Source organism: Triturus cristatus, chromosome 4_1 (assembly GCF_964204655.1).
Source record: "Triturus cristatus chromosome 4_1, aTriCri1.1, whole genome shotgun sequence".
Lineage (NCBI taxonomy): Eukaryota > Metazoa > Chordata > Amphibia > Caudata > Salamandridae > Triturus > Triturus cristatus.
In genome coordinates, this window is record NC_140585.1 from 173116150 (window position 1) to 173136968 (window position 20819).

Consider the following 20819-nt stretch of genomic DNA (forward strand, 5'->3'; position numbering starts at 1 on the left):
TTTGATCAGCGAGATAGGAATTTGGCCTACACCTGAGACAAACTTGGCACTACATGCAAAAGCAGCACTACCTAAGTAGTTGCTTGGGCCCTCATCCCCAGTCCCTACAGTCCTCGTCGATAGTATTTTATCTGAATGTGTGGGGGTGCCACAAAAGAGTGATGTCGAGATTATATGGCACGCGCTCACCAACCTTTTCTTGCAACCCCTTTCACAAACTCTTCATGCCAAGTGGCACAACCGCATACAGATCACCTATGAGGATGACGAGGCCCGTTGAAGTTCTGCCTGTCAAGACGTTACATGACTGGCACTGGACACAGACATAACTGAACACATCAGGACTTCTCCCCCATGAGAACTGCTGGCGATGTGTGTACTCCCACTGCGATATAACACATATCATCTGTCCTACGATCCAACCCTTCTGGTTACACATCGGATCGGTCTTGAGTATCTCCATGCCAATACATCTACCACTTACCTCCTCAGTTATCCTCATCCACTACTTAAGAAACTCACCGGAACCCTCTCACCCACAGCGTGCCTCCTCGAAAGAGCCTTGGCCACAGCTAAGATATGTATTCTCCACCAGTTGAGGTCGCCAGTACCCCATCACATGAGGCCTTGCTGGTGCCAATGATTCAAACAGCCTCACACAAAAGCGTCGTTTACAACTTGCAGGACCAGACTGAGTTATTTCTACAGACGTGGGCACCCTTCCTCCGTGACAAGACCATTGACAGACACCCTGCCCCAGGTTCTCCGCCCCCTTGAGTCGTATTGAACTACATTGATTTGCGCAACTGACTATTGTTGTAAAACGGAATGCTTACTTCCCCTCCCCCTTCTAATTCATCCCCCACCCTCGGTACCTACTTAATGCAGATGGCTGCCTCCCCTCCCACCCTCACCCTCCCACTCGTACTATACCTTGCCTCCCCCTCCCCAACATTTCCTCCTTCTTCCCTCCCTCCTTTCCGCCATTTCCACCCCACACCTCCCTCCCCCTCATGAACCGCACACCTCATCCCTCCTAGCTCTTCTTATGCTTTTACTACTCCCACCCCAACCCCCTTATTTTTGCCTTTTCGTCTTTCTTTCTGCCTCCACTACCCCCCTCATTTAACCTCCCTCCCCAGACACGCGGACCCACTAAACTACACAACCCCCCCACGCTAAGGGTAACATATGTAGCACCAGCCCCATCAGCCCTATCTTTTACCTCTTCGATCACGACACCACCCACCCTCCCAACAAAGCATGGGTGAATCACTGGCAGGAAGGACGGAGGGCCTCTCTTCTTTTCTCCTTGCTCTCCAACACGCTCTAGCCTCTGCCCCATCCACTGCCAGCACCATTCAACCCCCGGCGACCTTCTCACTTGCCCCACCACTACTCAATACAGGCGATGCCTCCTACTCAGGGTGCTCACCCCAACAAACTCACCCCCGAGAGTCCTAGACCCAACAGTCCTCGTCGTACATGGCAAATGGGGGCCAGACCTACATCAGAGAGACAGGCCCCCTTACCCCTCCCCTTCCGGGTTACCACTATTGGATGTTAGTATCTCCTAGAGTATCTCTTAGTATCTCCCAGCTGTTCTTGGATATTGTCTCCCACTCTGTCTTCTGCTACTTCCCTCTTACCCCCCTCCCTTCTAAGCACTATGCATCATATCATCCAGTCTATTACTGTACAGAGTTATCACATCTAGCTGTTGGATGACGCGCACCCATACTGGATGTCTCTTCCTTACTTAATAAACAATTTCAACACAATGCCATACCTGACTACCTCAACCACCGCCTTAACTTTCACCATCCATCTAGGCAACTTCGCTCAGCCACACACTGCCTTGTACAGATACAACACATTCACAGAAGCAAAACCGGTGGACTCTCCTTTCCTACATCACCGCCAAAACCTGGAGCAACCTTCCCCATCACATCAGGACCTCCCCATCTCTACTCGAGTTCCGCAAGAAACTTAAGACCTGGCTGTACAACTAGGACCTCCAATCAGGCTACACATCTGCTCTGGCGCCGGATGTGCTATATGGTGACATTTTAAGCATTTCATTAGATCCATTTATATATTTTTTCACTACAACATATTTCCACTTCAGTCAAATTTAGCTTGTAATTCTAGTCAGAGGAAAATAAGAGTAATATTCTTTTACGTTAACCCACTTACGTAAAAACAGATGGAATTCATTTTTGTAAATCTTTAGGTCAATTGTTAATATTGTAAAGAAAGGAGATATGTTTTATTGTGTTGTAGGAATTTTCCTCTGTGATCAGTTGTCATGCCGCCACGGATCTCAATGAGGCCACTGGGTTCCAAGTGTCTCAATGACTGTTTACAGAGAGCAGGTGAGGAAAGTCCTGTAGCTGTGGTGGTGATGTATTAAACTTCAAGTACTCAACCTTTTCCAGTTTCCAGTGCTTACATCAAGTTGCATCCAGGTGCCCTATAAATTTACCCCCATAATGAAGTGACATCTTCAACTACAACAATAAGGAAGCTGGGAGTAGAACTCGCCTGCTGAAAAGACTGCATTAGAATCAAGCTCTACATCCCAAGAAGAGTGCACAAAAATGAGTGAGAACGTGAAGTGGGTGTTGTTAGTGGTGTACTTAAAAGGGTATATGCAGCAAAATGCTGGACAGCAGATACGTTTGAGAAAGGGACATTATTGTATTTGCATCTTTAGAGGAGCTAGTGCATGTCTTTATTTTGTGAAAAAGCTATAAATCAACAAGATCTTATCATGATAGCAAAGTAAACCAAATGAATGCACAGAGCTACACATCATGTTACACCTACAGCCTAACACAATGACTCCCCCATCACCAAAGCTTGGTAAGAGCATAAATGGAACAATATAACCATCCACAAAACACCTTGGCTTTGATTGCCATCCCAGCCAAGTAATTGGAAACCATGTAAATGCAACTAGGTTGCTGACCCAAACCCCACTCCCTCTCAGTAATTCTTATTGTAATTTGTTTGAAATCAGATCTAAAAAAACTAAAACCGAAACTATTATAGAGTGGACTTGAATGAGAATGTAGTAACATAGTAACTACATAGGGTAAGCTTTTTGATCTTCGAGAAATGCATCAATATTGGAGAGAGGTAAAAAGTTCCCAGCCATGGAGCAGCGATGGAAACACCCTAACTAAATATTGTAGTTCACTGAAACAGAGTAACTTATAACTGACATACATTATTGCACCCCTTACACCTGGACCGAATTACACAGGGACTGAAGGACAAACATCTTGAATGGGATCCAGCAAAGGTTAAAGTATGTTTTATTTGGAAGATGAATCCAATAACAGCAACCAAAAATGAGAGAGGTATGCTTACCTTTACTATAAATCTACAATGAAAATGGTTGCAAAATAGAAAATAGTTTTTATAGTTGGGTAAGCATATTTTTGGAGGTCTAAAATTTGGAATGTTAATCTCATCAAGCCCGTATGTATGTAGTGCCTTAACAGTAAAAATATCATTTGAATTTCTTTTACTCTGAGCACTGATAAATCAATATAGCACAGATACAGATATGTTTGTTGGAACTTTCACCAAAGAATCCAAAGGAATGACCAAACATCACAACAGAAGCATGAAGATATACAATACTGAGGAACTACAATGATAGAAGCCTGGGTTCAAACTGAAACAACTACTTTGACACAGGACTCCCTTTTAAAAGATCCCATTGAGGGCGTGAACAGTCAGTGAGCATTCAAGGGTACAATGACATTGAGCTTCCACTATGAATGAGACACTCAGATGTGTTTACTGGGTACCAGTGAGAGGAGGGGGCATTATCTTGGACCTCGTGCCCCAGGGTGCCATGTTGCCACCAGGGCTGCTATGTTGTCATCAAACACAGTTGTTGATATATTAGACCACCAAGGAAATGTATATAGCCAGATATAAAGATCTGTTATGAAAATATCCTTGCCAGAATATTGTCTGGCACAAATATGTTTTTTTTTACTGTATTCGTTTGATTTTGTATCAAACAGTGAACACATTACAGGACAAGTTCAAGGACCACCCTTCAACAGCGGACAGTTAGAAGATGCAAGCAGGACATATCTCCTAATTCAGAGGGCAATGGTCATATTTTGTAAACTATATCACTCAGGATCTTAACACACAGGAGGCACAGTGCCTTCATAAGTGCAATGCAACATCATTTGTACCAATGCAATTGAGGGTTTACTACTGCGGACATAACAACATCCAACTTACTAATCACTGCATGAAGTTGTTGATGATGTCTAGTCCATAAAATTCTTTTCAGCACCCCCAGAGTTTCTCAAACTTGTGGGGCAGCCTCTACTTGCTTACAGCACTGAGCCAATTCGTCCCTGTGAGCTGTTGCTCTCTGCTCGGTATCAGTGAGGACACCCATAGTACTTTAAATATTATTTACAAAAAATATTTTTTAACCCCTCCATGGCTTACATCCAATGCGATGAATCTTTGCCGTTGTTTTGGAGAAGAGTAGAACCAAACATCACATAAATCATAATAACAATCACTAGTCTATTTTCAGTCAAGAAAGAGAGTTTGGTATAAGTTAAAGGTTTTTAGTAATCAATGTTTTTTAAATAAATCACTGTATTCGATCACAATATAAATTAATCAAGTTTAGTCATTAGACTCTTGTTAGAAGTCAATAATCAATCATTAAGCAATAAATTGGATAAAAATGCATTAAGTGCGTTCCATAAAGTTAAGAATCCCTATTCTAAGAATATGGGAGAAAGGTGTCAATGAGAACCCACAAATAGTGCTAGTTCGAGAGAGTGTTAGAAAAGCATAAAGCTTCAGTATTTAAGTCAGCTCAACTAGATCAAAAATATATCAAAGCAGGATGTCCCATAAAGAGAGGTTCTAGAAACTCAGTAGAGTCTCAAAGCAAGTGTCATTAGGCCGGAATAAAAATGTATCCGGAAAAAGAATGGTCTGGAAAGCTTGTAGTAACCTACTCTAGATACACGTACTTAACTAGACATCACATTCTGAAGCTTTGCAATTTCATCTCCTTTCATCTCCCATCAATCATTCAGCGTTTGATATACCCCTGGAACAGGGGCGGCTCTAGGCTCATGGTGGCCCTGTGCAGGGAGCGTAGGTAGGGGGCCCCGGAAGAGGGGGTCCGGGCGGGGAGGACTCAGCCGGAGGCTGCCAAATCCCTGCCAGGGGCCGCCACGAATATGTATTGTATCCGATTCCTCATGGCGGCCCCTGGGCTTTGGCGGCCCTGTGCAGGTGCACAACTTGCACATGCCTAAGGCCGCCCCTGCCTGGAAACACGGTCACTACTCATCTTCTTGCGATGCAACATTCCACAAACAGAAATGTTAAAATTGCAACTAAATCGTAGCAATTATGAGTTCATGTGGGTCTTGTCCAGGTCAAGTTTCCCAATTATTAAACTATATTTTTGACTTTCTGAAATATCAGGTTTATGCATTAGCTAAAAATGATCTTAGTAGAAATCGAAACATCTGAAAGGATGAAAAGAAAAAACACATTTCAGCACATCCGCTATTTATTAAAAGAAAAGTAAGTTAAAAAGTCAAGCTCGTGTTTTAAATGCTGCATCTTTATATATGAACTCATCATTACCCCATTAAATGGCAAAAACTAATCATGAGTTAACAGTGATCTTTGTGCAAATAGTAACATTCTGCAGAAATATATGAAAACATTACGCAACTATTATTTATTAAAAAACATGTTTTTGGAAAGCTCAAGAATTAAACAATTTATGCATGTTTTAGCATGATTAGTCAAGTCAGCTCTTCAAGCAGCGTTGCTTTAGCCATTTGAGGCCCATTTACGAGTAAATATGACTGTTAACTGCATTTTCATCCATCTAAACACATTATTTTATTTAAAGCTTATACGTTAATTCTGCACATTTATTATAAACTATATTATTTTCTTATTATTTTCAAAACAGCTCTCTCATAAGCAATACGAAAGACATGATATTGACTTCAGATGACAGTTCTGAACATGATATTGTAACGTACATCCAAACATGTGGTGGCAAACCAATCTACGATTCTTCCCTTAAAATAAATACAATATGGTCAACTGTTCCAAAGACTATGGTGAGATAGAGCTTGAGGTCTTTCACAAGTTGAATGTTCGGTTTCTCAGTGAAACAGACTTCCCTATTAGAGATACCTCAATTCTTTCCATTCTAATCATCATTCTTTCATTGCAGGTAAAAGGCAGTTTGGGGATGAATATTGTCAGCACCATCTTTGCTGGCATCGAAATAATTATTGTTGCAATCGATATGGGAATTGATTCACCCATTCACTGCCCATCTGAATTTTGTGTAAGTAAACCATATCAAAGTCAGATATTACTATAGTGGCTGGGGCTTTCTTATGCTTCTTTGTTCTTACATCAGCTTGTTTCATTATTCATTGTTTCCAAATTTTACATATTAAATTAATGCTAAGCTGTTTCGTTTAGAGCTGGGCGGATGTGGAGTATCAGCAAAAAAGCCATATGTACTGCTTGTCCTTCCACCCCATTTAGAGATGAAGGAAGAAGAGAGTTTGCACCAAACTCTTGACCTGCTGGCTTGTCTGTCACTAGGCTGGCAGGGATTAGAGACATGCCTTTGTAACGAATATGTGCCGTAATCCCGCAGTCTTTTTGTCCGCAGTGAATCACAACACGGTTGTTATAACGACCGCGTTGTGATTCCACATACCATTACTCCGCAAGTCGTAACAACGACTTGCGGAGGGGGGTGTTAGATGTTGGAATAGTATAATTTACTATTCCAACTCCAGTCTGGATTATTAGTAGTGATAAGTAGGGACTTACCACTAGTAATAAGGCCAAAAATATGATAAAAGGGTCAGTAAAGGTATCAATAAAGTATTCCCTGGTTCAACCCTTGGTAGCTGGCTGCGAGCAGGCAGGCATAACTTAGGAGACAGGTGTGTAGAGCATTTAAAAACAACAATACATTAAATAAGTAAGACAGAAAACACAATAAACACCAATTTATAAGAATAGATTATATTTTTATTAACAAATAGACACCAAAATGACAAAAACTCAATGTAGGGATCCAGAGATGTGAATTTTTAAAGAATAAACACTTTCTAGTGCTTTAAAACATATAACGCCACTCTGGGACATCTGGTCGTGTTTGACCGGATCTAAGGCAATGTTTGAGACCAACCGCAATGGAGCCCTACATTAAGCAGGAGGACTCAGTCAAAACTATACCATCTCACTTAGAATCTTTACTGGAGGATTTTTCTCTCGACTTCGAGCAGTCCCCTTCAGTTGGCTGATTTCTATGCAATGTCGTCTGATTTACTTTTCACAAGGTCTTGGCCAAATCCTGGAAGTCAGGAGCTACAGAGCTTTCGACAGGACAAACTTGAAATCTAGGTTGGGTCGCAGTCGACGTCGAGTCGGTCACCTTATGGAGCTTTTTCGCAAAAGTTCTCAAAACTTCACCAAACATCTGGAAGTCCTTTCAGAAGGTCTCCTTGTAGGTTCAAAGTGTTCAAAACACTAATCCAAAGGTCTGTAATCTCCTAGATGGTCTCTAGGATGTCTGGAATACAATTCCACCTGGAATACAATGCACCTGGCCAAATCCTTAAAAGTCCACTGGGAGAACTCCAGGATGGGGATCTTTGGGGATGGGATTCTTGGTGGAGATGATGCAGGTGGGCTCTGTTAACATGTATCTCACAGGGAGTCCACTCCACTTCTTAAACTTTCAGAGTCATGCAAAGTCCTTTTGGTGCAGAGTCCAACTGCGTGCAGCAGGTACAGTCCATATGAGTGCAGTTTGCTTGGTGCAAGCCAAGTAGTCAGCAGTCCTTGTTCTTCTTGTCTTCTTCAGGTAGCAGATCTGGGGAGCTATGCAGCTCTTCCATATTTATGCACAGTTTCTGGACATCAAGCAGGATGGCACCCCTGACCAATGAGATAGAAGGTGCAACTCATGTGTGGCATATACGTGACCCAGAAAGCATAATTCTCTCAAAATCCAAAATGGAGAAAGTCTCTCCAAAGGAGCTGGATCAGGCTGACCCAACCTACTGGTTTGGCTAGTCTTCCTAAACACTCCCAATCCATCCCTCTCCTAATCTAATTACAGAAGCTCCTGTGTGGCTGCGGTGGCAGGATGTGGGGGTGTTCCTGGACTTCCCCAAACTATCACTCTCCCTTTGAAGACCAGTTTGGCCACCTCACCCCCCTTCCTGCTCTCTGCTCTGCAACCTGTACTTCCCCCACCCACAGGAAAGTCATTGTTCCCCTGACAGAAAAATTTCACACCTTATTAAAGCAGTCTGGGAACAGGCTGGTCAATAATGAGAGAGCAGCTGGAACGCTGGATCTTGGCTCACAGAAACTTCTTTTCTATAATAGTTATTATACATCTAACAGTGGCAAGTTGTTGAATTTATCTTAACTATTATTTTGATACCTTGAAGTTTAATTTTACATGGCTCCTATCAATAGTTATGTGTAAATAAAATATTACAGTGTCAGCCTATGGAGCCGTTCTTTACAATGGAGAGAACAGAAATGGCAGTTTTTTACTCACTAGGGCTTATAAAACATCTTTTATAATGTCCCTGTTTATATTTACCATAGAGTATTTTAAATGATGTCATCATGAACTATGCTGATTTATATAACTGATAAAGTTCACAATTACCAACCATGATTTCTCATTATAACAGGTTTTGAGATTTGTGGCAACCATACAGTGCCTAAAGAAAGATCAATGTTTGTCTTGATAAAGATAGAAAAGTATTAGAACCATCAAAACGCGTCGATGCCCATTTATAACATAATCTGTGGAACAAGTCTACCTTATAATAATTGAATGTATCCAAGAGTAGTTCATGAAGTGTTCTGATGGGATATGTTAACTTGTGACAAAATATAGTGTCTTTATGTTTCTCTCTTACCAAACGGTGTTATTGTTGTAGATTTCTGGGGCCTAGTATGAGCATGTAACTTTCTATGAAATTGGACATTTGTATTCATGTGTTTTTAAACAGTGTTTTTTGTATTTTAACCATTTTTGTGATATAAATATTTTAATAAAATATATGATTTTAACAATAATAAGGTAAGTGTTGCTTGGGCTCTTTGAGGCATTAGGATGCATTAGTGCTGTGTTTTAGTTGTACACTCGCTCTATAGGGTTGAGCACTGGTTGAAGTGTTAACCTCTACCACTCCACCAAGGGAGTTTTCCTTTCCTACATACATTTACAAGGCACCATAGCCCTGGGGCACCTTAGGTGTGACTTATATGTAAAACTAAAGCAATTTGATACTTTGGAAGTACCTTTAATTCCAAAATCAAACTTGCAGAGCCAAGGGCAAATTCAGAGACAGTTACTACCAGTACCTAGCAAAACAAAACAAGCATTGGCATAGCCAATAGGTCTCGCCTTTGGAACCTTATAAGTGTTTAGCCATGCAACAGTTGATGTTGTTGCACCAAGGATATTGTGCTGCATAACTAAATACTTTTAAGGTCCCAAAAGCAAGACCTATTGGCTATGCCAATGCTTGTCTTCCTTTCACTCTCTCATGCCCTGGTTCAAAGACTGATGATGGAAAAGAAGTCATTCTCCAAAAACTAGTGTCTACAAACTGCAAACACACGCCCAAATTAAGCACTGAAATCATGCAATGTAATTTCAGAGGTCTCCCTGTAAACATCTGCACCAAAACCAACTGCCTCTTCAGAAAGAGCCTAATGGGGAAAAGTCTGTTATCACAAAGACTTTAGCACACCTAGCCTTTGCCACGAAGCGGCACAGCCACCGGGTTGGTACACCGTCTTTATACCATCACATTATAATACAAATGCTGACAGTATGCATGTCAAGACAATGAAATTAAGTGTTGTAGCTGACTACTGCACTGGTATTTTCCTACCTCAGTGCTAAAATTGACACACAACACCGGCTGAAGTAGAGGCCCTCACAACCCTGATAAGGAGGCCATCCCTGATAAGCCCTCTACATTTCAAGCGTGAGTCCAAAAGGTGTGCAAGGGTTAACAGAGCTTTTAAAGACTTTCCCCTCTCTTTTGGGTTACAATACAGGGTTTGCGCCAAGTTCGCCAGCAAACATACCTGTACTAACAGTTCCGTCGATCCTGGCATAAGTCACTCCGCCCCATCTCCGAATTTCCTTAAAAGGTGTAGCAGACACAGGTACCAAATAAAACCAGCACAAGCGCGCGCCTCGCGCGGCAGCAGGGGGAGGGGGCCTGCGCGATTCCCTTGCGGGAGCGTGCGACCATATGGTGCCACCATATGGCGCCGCGCGCTCCCGCAAGGAAATCGCCAGACGTGCACGCGTTGCCATTGCAAGCAATGCAACGCGTGCATGTTTTTGCCCCCAAAGCTGTGCCGATGGCATTAGGTCTCTCTCCTAAGCAGCGCATGCGCGCTGCGTAGGCGAGACCTAAAAAATGGGGGTGATCACGGCATAACGGATGCCTTTCCCACAGAGGGCTATATTTCAGCTCTTCGAGGAACATTTAATGGTAACTATACATTTTATAAACATGTGGAATTATCTGAACCAGGATTGTCCAATGAAATTTCAGGAGGGCTGGATTCAGGTAAGAATTTCCGAATATCCCCTGACTCTGTAAAAGGTTTTCAATTTAATTATATGTAATTTTATCTTCTATCGATATCCTGACCATATCTCCTGTACCTATTCACCATTGAGTTAAATCTATTTTCAGATGCAAGTTCTATATTATATATATTTATTTTGTTGAAAATGCATAGAAAGATACAAAGAGTACAAATGAATGTGAAGAAGATTTCTCAACTGAATGCAGCAATTAAAAGATGAGGAAATTTGTGCAGATTAAAGAGGCTTTGTTGCAAATACACAAAGGCTGAATGACCATGTACATCAATGGCAGAGGCAGGCCCTACAGTAGTTTCACTACCAGGACATGTACATCTAAACTGTACATGTCCCACCTTTTACATGTAATGTACCCTGCCCTCTGGGCTGTCCAGGGCCTACCCTAAGGGTGACTTGCATGTATTAAAAGGAAGGTTTGGACTAGGCAAAAGGTTTATTTTGCCAGGTCACAATGGCAGTTTAAAACTGCACACACAGGCTGCGATGGCAGACCTGAGACATTTGCTACCTAAGTGGATGGCACAATCAGTGCTGCAGATCCACTAGTAGCATTTAATTTACAGGCCCTGGGCACAGGTAGTGCCACTTTACTAGGGACTTACAAGTAAATTTAATAAGCCAATTGGGTATAAGCCAATGGTATGATCACTGGGGTATGCAGTTCCTAGTAAGTACAGAGTGTCTCCTTAGGTCAGTTAGGTTCCACAGAGTCTGCGGGGAGCATTACTCTGTACAAATGCCCTCACACACCTAGATAGGTGTCATGCTTCATCATTGGGCTTTTACTCCACGTTGGGCCGGTGCTGCAATGCCCGACGGGCACCCTCAATGGGGGCTCCCTTTCCCGGAGATCTTTTTATAAGCCGCATGGTGAAGTGTGGGTGTGTGGGTCAAATAGTAGATTGGTGTATGTAAAGTAAATATGTGAAAGAATGAGATACAAATAGCACAGGAGGTACTCTACACAAATATTTTAATGATCGAGTCGTACTGCCTATGTTAAAATACGTGGTGCTACGTACTAGAAGTGATTATCTAAGGTAGCTGAAGGTTGACATCTTTCAAGCCTAATTTAGTCATGTGAATCGTCTAGCGGGTTTTCTTCAGGACCATAAAAACAAAATCTACACAGTGACTGGAGTTTCGATATATGAATTCATTTGTGTTACTCCCAGCCACCTATACTTCTTTATGTATCAATATAAGTAAATCAATTTTTGAGAAGACCCACTGACGGTATAAATCAGGACTACTCGAGTATTTTGACTGGTAGCACGCTTATTAGTGTGGAACTTCTGTATATCAGCACACTGGAAGACCTACTCACGCTGGATTTCCGAGGTTCCCGGCATGAATAGGTCTTCCAGTGTGCTGATATACAGGAGTTCCATGCTAATAAGTGAAAAATAACTGAAAAATAGCTTCAACTGGTCTAGACAATTGCTCTGCTCTCAGAATCAACAGGGATCCCCAGTTTAAGTGTGAGTCAAAAGGCAGCCCTAAATAATTAAAACTCACTACTTGAAGACAGTGGTGCTGTCTATAAAATGGGGTTAATCTTCAGATCTAGAGTGGTCATAAACTCAAAAAGTCATCAATTGCTCTGTGCATACTGTTTGCCGTCCGACGCCTTCATCTGCGTATAAGAGGGTTGGAATTAACCGATTATCCCCCTCAGGAAATCTAGTTTCTTCTGTAATAGATGATCTTCTAGGCCATTAATATAGATGAGATATAAAAACAGGGCTAGAATACAGCCCTGGTGAACTCCCTGGTTACAATAGATGGATTGTGTGCATTCCCATCTCGGGCCAAAGCAAATCTTAGGCGAGGTGCCCCAATGAAGACGGCATTATATTATAATTACAGCCTCTTCCACCCCGAGATTTTCAAGAATCACCCATAATTTGAAACTATTAACTGTGTCAAATGCACATAACAAGCCCATAAATGCTAAATCTAGAGATATTTTGTGGCTCTGGTGTAGTTGCCAATTAATAGGGAGAGATTCAGAAATTGTTCAACAATGCCTAAGCCTTGTCTAAAACTGTATTACACCTCAGAAAGAATATTATTTGAGTTGGCCCACTCCTCCAAATTCCGCTGAAAGAACCCTGCCTAGAATCTTTACTGTGAAATTCAGTAAAGATATTGGGCGATAACAGTGTTGTTCCTATCTTCCTTTTTAAAAATGGGGACTATTATAGCTTCTTTCCACGTTTTATGTTATGTTCTGTTAATATAATTTACTATAGCGCTCTACTCACCCGGGGGCATTTGGCGCTGTTTCAGAATCCTGACCGGAAGTGTGTACCAAAATGAAATCAAAATAAGTGTGCTTTTAGTAATTTCCTAAATTTACCATATGTAGGGATGGATCGCAGGGTTAACGGAAATTTGTTCCAGTATTTTGGCGCAAAATATGAGAAGGCCTTGCCCCCATGCGTGTTTGGCAGATACGAGGGACACACAGTAAGGCTTTCTCGTTGGATCTAAGGTTTTGAGTTGGGGTATAGGCTGTTAACTTTTTTTGAAGGTAAAATGGACCTTTGCCTTTTAAGTTGTTGAAGGTAAAACAGCAGATCTTGAAATGGGAGCGTTTCTTCACTGGAAGCCAGTGCAGTTCCCTTGTTAGGGGCGCTGAGGGAGTTCCAGAAGGGGGCTTCAGAGTGAGCTTAGCTGCCATGTTCTGGATCACCTGGAATTTGGAAAGCAGTGACTCATTGGCTTCTGCTAGGAGAGCATTTCCATAAGTCAGTCTGCTAATCACCATGGCCTGGACCAGCGTTCTCCGAACTGTCATGGGGAGAAAAGGAAAGATTCTGCGCAGAAGACGTTGATTGTAGTAGAAGGCGCTCGTTGTTGCCGCGATCTGATCTTTCATCGTAAGAGCTTGATCTAGTTTTATGCCTAAATTCGACCAGATGGAGGAGGCTTTACCCATCAGCATAATCTCTGGATTGGGCTGAAGACAGTTCTCCATCATTCAGCTGGAGATTGCTAGCACTGATGGATAAAGTTTTTTTGCTGTTATCAGGTCTTGGCCTAGAGTCAACATTAGCTGGGTGTCATCAGCGTAAGATATCATCTCAAAGCCAAAGTGTTCTGCAATCTTTGCTAATGGGGCCATATAGATATTGAACAAGGTGGGGCTCAAACATGAGCCCTTGTCCAATCTCATTTCACATGATGAGTATGGGCCCTGGATGACGGTTTGCTGTCTACCTGTTAAGAAATGCTGAAGCCAATTTAGTGCCACACCCTGTACACCGATTTCCTGCAGCTTTTCTAAAAGCCTTGGGCGAGAGATGGTAACAAAGGCTGCAGAGAGAACTAATAATATCAGTATTACAGGTATTCCTGCATCAACCCCCAATCTCAAGGAATCGGTCACGGCCAGAAGCGCCGTCTCTGTACTGAACCTAGGGCGAAAGCCCGATTGTGAGAGATCAAGAATATTGTTGGACTCAAGATAAGATCACAACTGCTTATTTATTAGGCCTTCCAGCTGTTTGCCCAGAAGAAGTAGCAGGGATATTGGGCGGTAATTACCAAGAGATTGTTGATCTAGCGTTGCTTTCTTTTAGTATAGGCTGTACATATGCTGCCTTCCATTCTGTCGGTATTTTACCTGTTTTTATTGAGCGGTTTAAGATCTCCTGGATCATTGGGGCGCAACAGGTAGCCAGAAGAGATATTATTTTTGGTGGGCAGAGATCCCAGAGGGACACAGACTTGGCTGTAGCCAGCGAACTGTGTATTTCTTCTAGTGTGGGAGGCTGGAACCTGTCTAGTGTACATAGGGGAGCTTCACGTGGAGGCTAAAGGGCCAGTATTCGCAGCTCTAAAAACATTCGTGAGCAGAGGGGCCCATAACTCAATGTTTATTTTTAACAGGTCCAAAGGAACTCTGCCTGGACACAGAGCTTTCAACATTGGCTGATCTTAATGGCTATGATAAAATCATTAACACTGATAGTGTGGCTAAACTGGAAGGCCGATTCCATGTCTCTAGCAGGGAGAACCTTATTGTAAGTAAAGTACTCAACCCAGGGTCTAGCCGAAATTAGACCGTCTATCTTATAGGAAGGCCCTTCTGTGAAAAATACACGGGTCACAACCTCCCAAAAAAGTATTGCGTCTCTGGAGGGCCCTGCAGTTAAGTTGTACTAGGCGAAAGCTCCTAGTTCATCCTTCCTATCTCTCAGAGCAACTTTATAGACCGTAGGTGTTATTCTAATATTCCCCAAATTGTTCAGGAAACCCTTTAACCCGTTCTGTGCCCATGACGAGCTGGACTCGTCATGGAGCACAGTCGCGCTGTGCCCATGACGAGTCCAGCTCGTCATGACACCCACCCACGGGGGAAGCACTGGCACTCCCCCGTGAGTGTTCGATTTTTTTTTTTTACTGGGAAGGCAGGGGAAGACCTTCCCCTGCCTCCCCCCGGCCCCCACCCCGCGTCATCAATGACTCAGTCACATTTCCCACCTCCCAGCATTCCCCTGGGTCTCCCGGTAAAAATGGTGCCTCACTTGTGTGGGAGGCCCAAGTACCCGCGACAGGCAAGGGCCCAAAACGTAGTGATGCGACATCAACATTGCCTATCCCAAATGTCGCATCACTACGTTTTGGGCACTTGTCTGTCGTGGGTACTTGGGCCTCCCACACAAGTGAGGCACCATTTTTACCGGGAGACCCAGGGGAATGCTGGGAGGTGGGAAATTTGAGTGAACCCGGTGATGCCACAACTTTCCCACACAAAAATGTGTGAAAAAAGTGATTTTTTCAGCTAAAATTGAGGTTTGCAGGGGATTCTGGGTAAGGAAACGTTGGGGGATCCACGCAAACCATACCTCTCTGGAAGTCCCTGGGTGTCTAGTTTTCAGAAATGTATCGGTTTAGTAGGTTTCCCTAGATGGCCGCCGAGCACCGGGCCAAAAACCCAGGTGACCCCCCTTGCAAAACCAGGTCGTTTTGAGGTAGACAATTTTCATGTCGCCTCAATACGTTTTGGGGCCTTGCCTGTCGCGGGTACTTGGGCCTCCCACATGAGTGAGGCACCGTTTTTATCGGGAGACCTGGGGGAACGCTGGGTGGTAGGAAATTTGTGTCAGCCCGGTGATGCCTCAACTTTCCCACACAAAAATGTGTGAAAAAGGTGATTTTTTCAGCTACATTTGAGGTTTGCAGGGCATTCTCCATAAGGAAACATTGGGGGATCCACGCAAGCCATACCTCCCTGGAATCCCCCGGGTGTCTAGTTTTCAGAAATGTGTAGGTTTGGTAGGTTCCCCTAGGTGGCGGCCGAGCACCGGGCCAAAAACCCAGGTGACCCCCCTTGCAAAACCAGGTCGTTTTGAGGTAGGCAATTTTCATGTCGCCTCAATATGTTTTGGGGCCTTGCCTGTCGCGGGTACTTGGGCCTCCCACATGAGTGAGGCACCGTTTTTATCGGGAGACCTGGGGGAACGCTGGGTGGTAGGAAATTTGTGTCAGCCCGGTGATGCCTCAACTTTCCCACACAAAAATGTGTGAAAAAGGTGATTTTTTCAGCTACATTTGAGGTTTGCAGGGCATTCTCCGTAAGGAAACATTGGGGGATCCACGCAAGCCATACCTCCCTGGAATCCCCCGGGTGTCTAGTTTTCAGAAATGTGTAGGTTTGGTAGGTTCCCCTAGGTGGCGGCCGAGCACCGGGCCAAAAACCCAGGTGACCCCCCTTGCAAAACCAGGTCGTTTTGAGGTAGGCAATTTTCATGTCGCCTCAATATGTTTTGGGGCCTTGCCTGTCGCGGGTACTTGGGCCTCCCACACAAGTGAGGCATCATTTTTACCGGGAGACCCAGGGGAATGCTGGGAGGTGGGAAATTTGAGTGAACCCGGTGATGCCACAACTTTCCCACACAAAAATGTGTGAAAAAAGTGATTTTTTCAGCTAAAATTGAGGTTTGCAGGGGGATTCTGGGTAAGGAAACGTTGGGGGATCCACGCAAACCATACCTCCCTGGAAGTCCCTGGGTGTCTAGTTTTCAGAAATGTATCGGTTTAGTAGGTTTCCCTAGATGGCCGCCGAGCACCGGGCCAAAAACCCAGGTGACCCCCCCTTGCAAAACCAGGTCGTTTTGAGGTAGACAATTTTCATGTCGCCTCAATACGTTTTGGGGCCTTGCCTGTCGCGGGTACTTGGGCCTCCCACATGAGTGAGGCACCGTTTTTATCGGGAGACCTGGGGGAACGCTGGCTGGTAGGAAATTTGTGTCAGCCCCGTGATGCCTCAACTTTCCCACACAAAAATGTGAGAGAAAGGTGATTTTTTCAGCTAAATTTGAGGTTTGCAGGGCATTCTGGGTAAGGAAACGTTGGGGGATCCACGCAAGCTATACCTCCCTGGAATCCCCCGGGTGTCTAGTTTTCAGAAATGTGTGGGTTTGGTAGCTTCCCTTAGGTGGCCGCCGAGCACGGGGCCAAAACAAAAACCCAGGTGACCCCCCTTGCAAAACCAGGTCGTTTTGAGGTAGGCAATTTTCATGTTGCCTCAATACGTTTTGGGCCCTTGCCTGTTGCGGGTACTTGGGCCTCCCACACAAGTGAGGCACCATTTTTACCAGGAGACCCGGGGGGACGCTGGATGGTTGGAAATTTGAGTGAGCCCGGTGATGCCACAACTTTCCCACATAAAAATGTGTGAAAAATGTGATTTTTTCAGCTAAAATTGAGGTTTGCAGGGGATTCTGGGTAAGGAAACGTTGGGGGATCCACGCAAGCCATACCCCCCTGGAAGACCCCGGGTATCTAGTTTTCAGAAATGTATGGGTTTGGTAGGTTTCCCTAGATGGTCGCCGAGCACCGGGCCAAAAACCCAAGTGACCCCCCTTGCAAAACCAGGTGGTTTTGAGTTAGGCAATTTTGATGTCGCCTCACTGCGTTTTGGGCCCTTGCCTGTCGCGGGTACTTGGGCCTCCCACACAAGTGAGGCACCATTTTTACCGGGAGACCCGGGGGGACGCTGGGTGGTGGGAAATTTGAGTGAGCCCAGTGATGCCACAACTTTCCCACACAAAAATGTGTGAAAATGTGATTTTTTCAGCTAAAATTGAGGTTTGCAGGGGATTCTGGGTAAGGAAACCTTGGGGGATCCACGCAAGCCATGCCTCCCTGGAAGCACACGGGTGTCTAGTTTTCAAAAATGTATAGGTTTGCTAGGTTTCCCAAGGTGCCCGCAGAGCTAGGGTTCAAAAACTACAGCTAGACATTTTGCCAAGAAAGGGTCATTTTTCACTGCGAAATTGAGGTGTGACCACGTTGCGTTTTGCGCCGTTTCCTGTCGCGGGCACTAGGCCGACCCACACAAGTGAGGCACCATTTTTACCAGGAGACCCAGGGGAATGCTGGGAGGTGGAAAATTTGAGTGAACCCGGTGATGCCACAACTTTCCCACACAAAAATGTGTGAAAAAAGTGATTTTTTCAGCTAAAATTGAGGTTTGCAGGGGATTCTGGGTAAGGAAACGTGGGGGATCCAGCAAAACCATACCTCCCTGGAAGTCCCTGGGTGTCTAGTTTTCAGAAATGTATCGGTTTAGTAGGTTTCCCTAGATGGCCGCCGAGCACCGGGCCAAAAACCCAGGTGACCCCCCTTGCAAAACCAGGTCGTTTTGAGGTAGACAATTTTCATGTCGCCTCAATACGTTTTGGGGCCTTGCCTGTCGCGGGTACTTGGGCCTCCCACATGAGTGAGGCACCGTTTTTATCAGGAGACCTGGGGGAACGCTGGGTGGTAGGAAATTTGTGTCAGCCCGGTGATGCCTCAACTTTCCCACACAAAAATGTGTGAAAAAGGTGATTTTTTCAGCTACATTTGAGGTTTGCAGGGCATTCTCCGTAAGGAAACATTGGGGGATCCACGCAAGCCATACCTCCCTGGAATCCCCCGGGTGTCTAGTTTTCAGACATGTGTGGGTTTGGTAGGTTCCCCTAGGTGGCGGCCGAGCACCGGGCCAAAAACCCAGGTGACCCCCCTTGCAAAACCAGATCGTTTTGAGGTAGGCAATTTTCATGTCGCCTCAATATGTTTTGGGGCCTTGCCTGTCGCGGGTACTTGGTCCTCCCACACGAGTGAGGCATCGTTTTTATCGGGAGACCCGGGGGAACGCTGGGTGGTAGGAAATTTGTGTCAGCCCCGTGATGCCTCAACTTTCCCACACAAAAATGTGAGAGAAAGGTGATTTTTTCAGCTAAATTTGAGGTTTGCAGGGCATTCTGGGTAAGGAAACGTTGGGGGATCCACGCAAGCTATACCTCCCTGGAATCCCCCGGGTGTCTAGTTTTCAGAAATGTGTGGGTTTGGTAGGTTCCCTTAGGTGGCCGCTGAGCACGGGGCCAAAACAAAAACCCAGGTGACCCCCCTTGCAAAACCAGGTCGTTTTGAGGTAGGCAATTTTCATGTTGCCTCAATACGTTTTGGGCCCTTGCCTGTTGCGGGTACTTGGGCCTCCCACACAAGTGAGGCAACATTTTTACCAGGAGACCCGGGGGGACGCTAGGTGGTTGGAAATTTGAGTGAGCCCGGTGATGCCACAACTTTCCCACATAAAAATGTGTGAAAAATGTGATTTTTTCAGCTAAAATTGAGGTTTGCAGGGGATTCTCGGTAAGGAAACGTTGGGGGATCCATGCAAGCCATACCCCCCTGGAAGACCCCCTGGTAACTAGTTTTCAGAAATGTATGGGTTTGGTAGGTTTCCCTAGATGGTCGCCGAGCACCGGGCCAAAAACCCAAGTGACCCCCCTTGCAAAACCAGGTGGTTTTGAGATAGGCAATTTTGATGTCGCCTCACTGCGTTTTGGGCCCTTGCCTTGGGCCTCCCACACAAGTGAGGCACCATTTTTACCGGGAGACCCGGGGGGACGCTGGGTGGTGGGAAATTTGAGTGAGCCCAGTGATGCCACAACTTTCCCACACAAAAATGTGTGAAAAATATGTTTTTTTCAGCTAAAATTGAGGTTTGCAGGGGATTCTGGGTAAGGAAACATTAGGGGATCCACGCAAGCCATGCCTCCCTGGAAGCACACGGGTGTCTAGTTTTCAAAAATGTATAGGTTTGCTAGGTTTCCCAAGGTGCCCGCAGAGCTAGGGTTCAAAAACTACAGCTAGACATTTTGCCAAAAAAGGGTCATTTTTCACTGCGAAATTGAGGTGTGACCACATTGCGTTTTGCGCCGTTTCCTGTCGCAGGCACTACGCCGACCCACACAAGTGAGGTACTGTTTTTCTCGTAAGACTGTCGGGAACGCGGGGTGGGTGGAAATTTGTGGATCCACGCAGATTCCGGAACTTTCCACCACATAAATGTGGGGAAAATGTGTTTTTTTGGTCAATTTTTTAGGTTTGCAAGGGATTCTGGGTAACAGACCCTGGTGGGAGGCAGTCAAGTCACCCCATCCTGGATTCCCCTGGGTGTCTAGTTTTCAAAAATGTATAGGTTTGCTAGGTTTCCCAAGGTGCCCGCATAGCTAGGGTTCAAAAACTACAGCTAGACATTTTGCCAAAAAAGGGTCATTTATCACTGCGAAATTGAGGTGTGACCACGTTGCGTTTTGCGCCGTTACCTGCCGCGGGCACTAGGCCGACCCACACAAGAGAGGTACCGTTTTTCTCGTAAGACTTTGGGGAACGCGGGGTGGGTGGAAATTTGTGGATCCACGCAGATTCCGGAACTTTCCACCAGAGAAATGTGGGGAAAATTTGTTTTTTTGGTCAATATTTTAGGTTTGCAAGGGATTCTGGGTAACAGACCCTGGTGGGAGGCAGTCAAGTCACCCCATCCTGGATTCCCCTGGGTGTCTAGTTTTCAAAAATGTATAGGTTTGCTATGTTTACCAAGGTGCCCGCATAGCTAGGGTTCAAAAACTACAGCTAGACATTTTGCCAAAAAAGGGTCATTTTTCACTGCGAAATTGAGGTGTGACCACGTTGCGTTTTGTGCCATTTCCTGTCGCGGGCACTAGGCCGACTCACACAAGTGAGGTACCGTTTTTCTCGGAAGACTTTGGGGAACGCGGGGTGGGTGGATATTTGTGGATCCACGCAGATTCCG

General features: G+C 44.8%; 1 protein-coding gene across 1 annotated transcript in view; it reads left to right on the forward strand.

Annotated features, from left to right (window-relative positions):
* The window catches only part of LOC146853830 (membrane-spanning 4-domains subfamily A member 4A-like), a 227779-nt gene that overhangs the window by 59768 nt on the left and 147192 nt on the right, over window positions 1-20819 (forward strand). The window contains exon 5 of the mRNA XM_085651828.1: window positions 6266-6382. Within this exon, the coding sequence (XP_085507954.1) occupies window positions 6266-6382 (117 nt within the window). The remainder of the gene's footprint in view (window positions 1-6265; window positions 6383-20819) is intronic.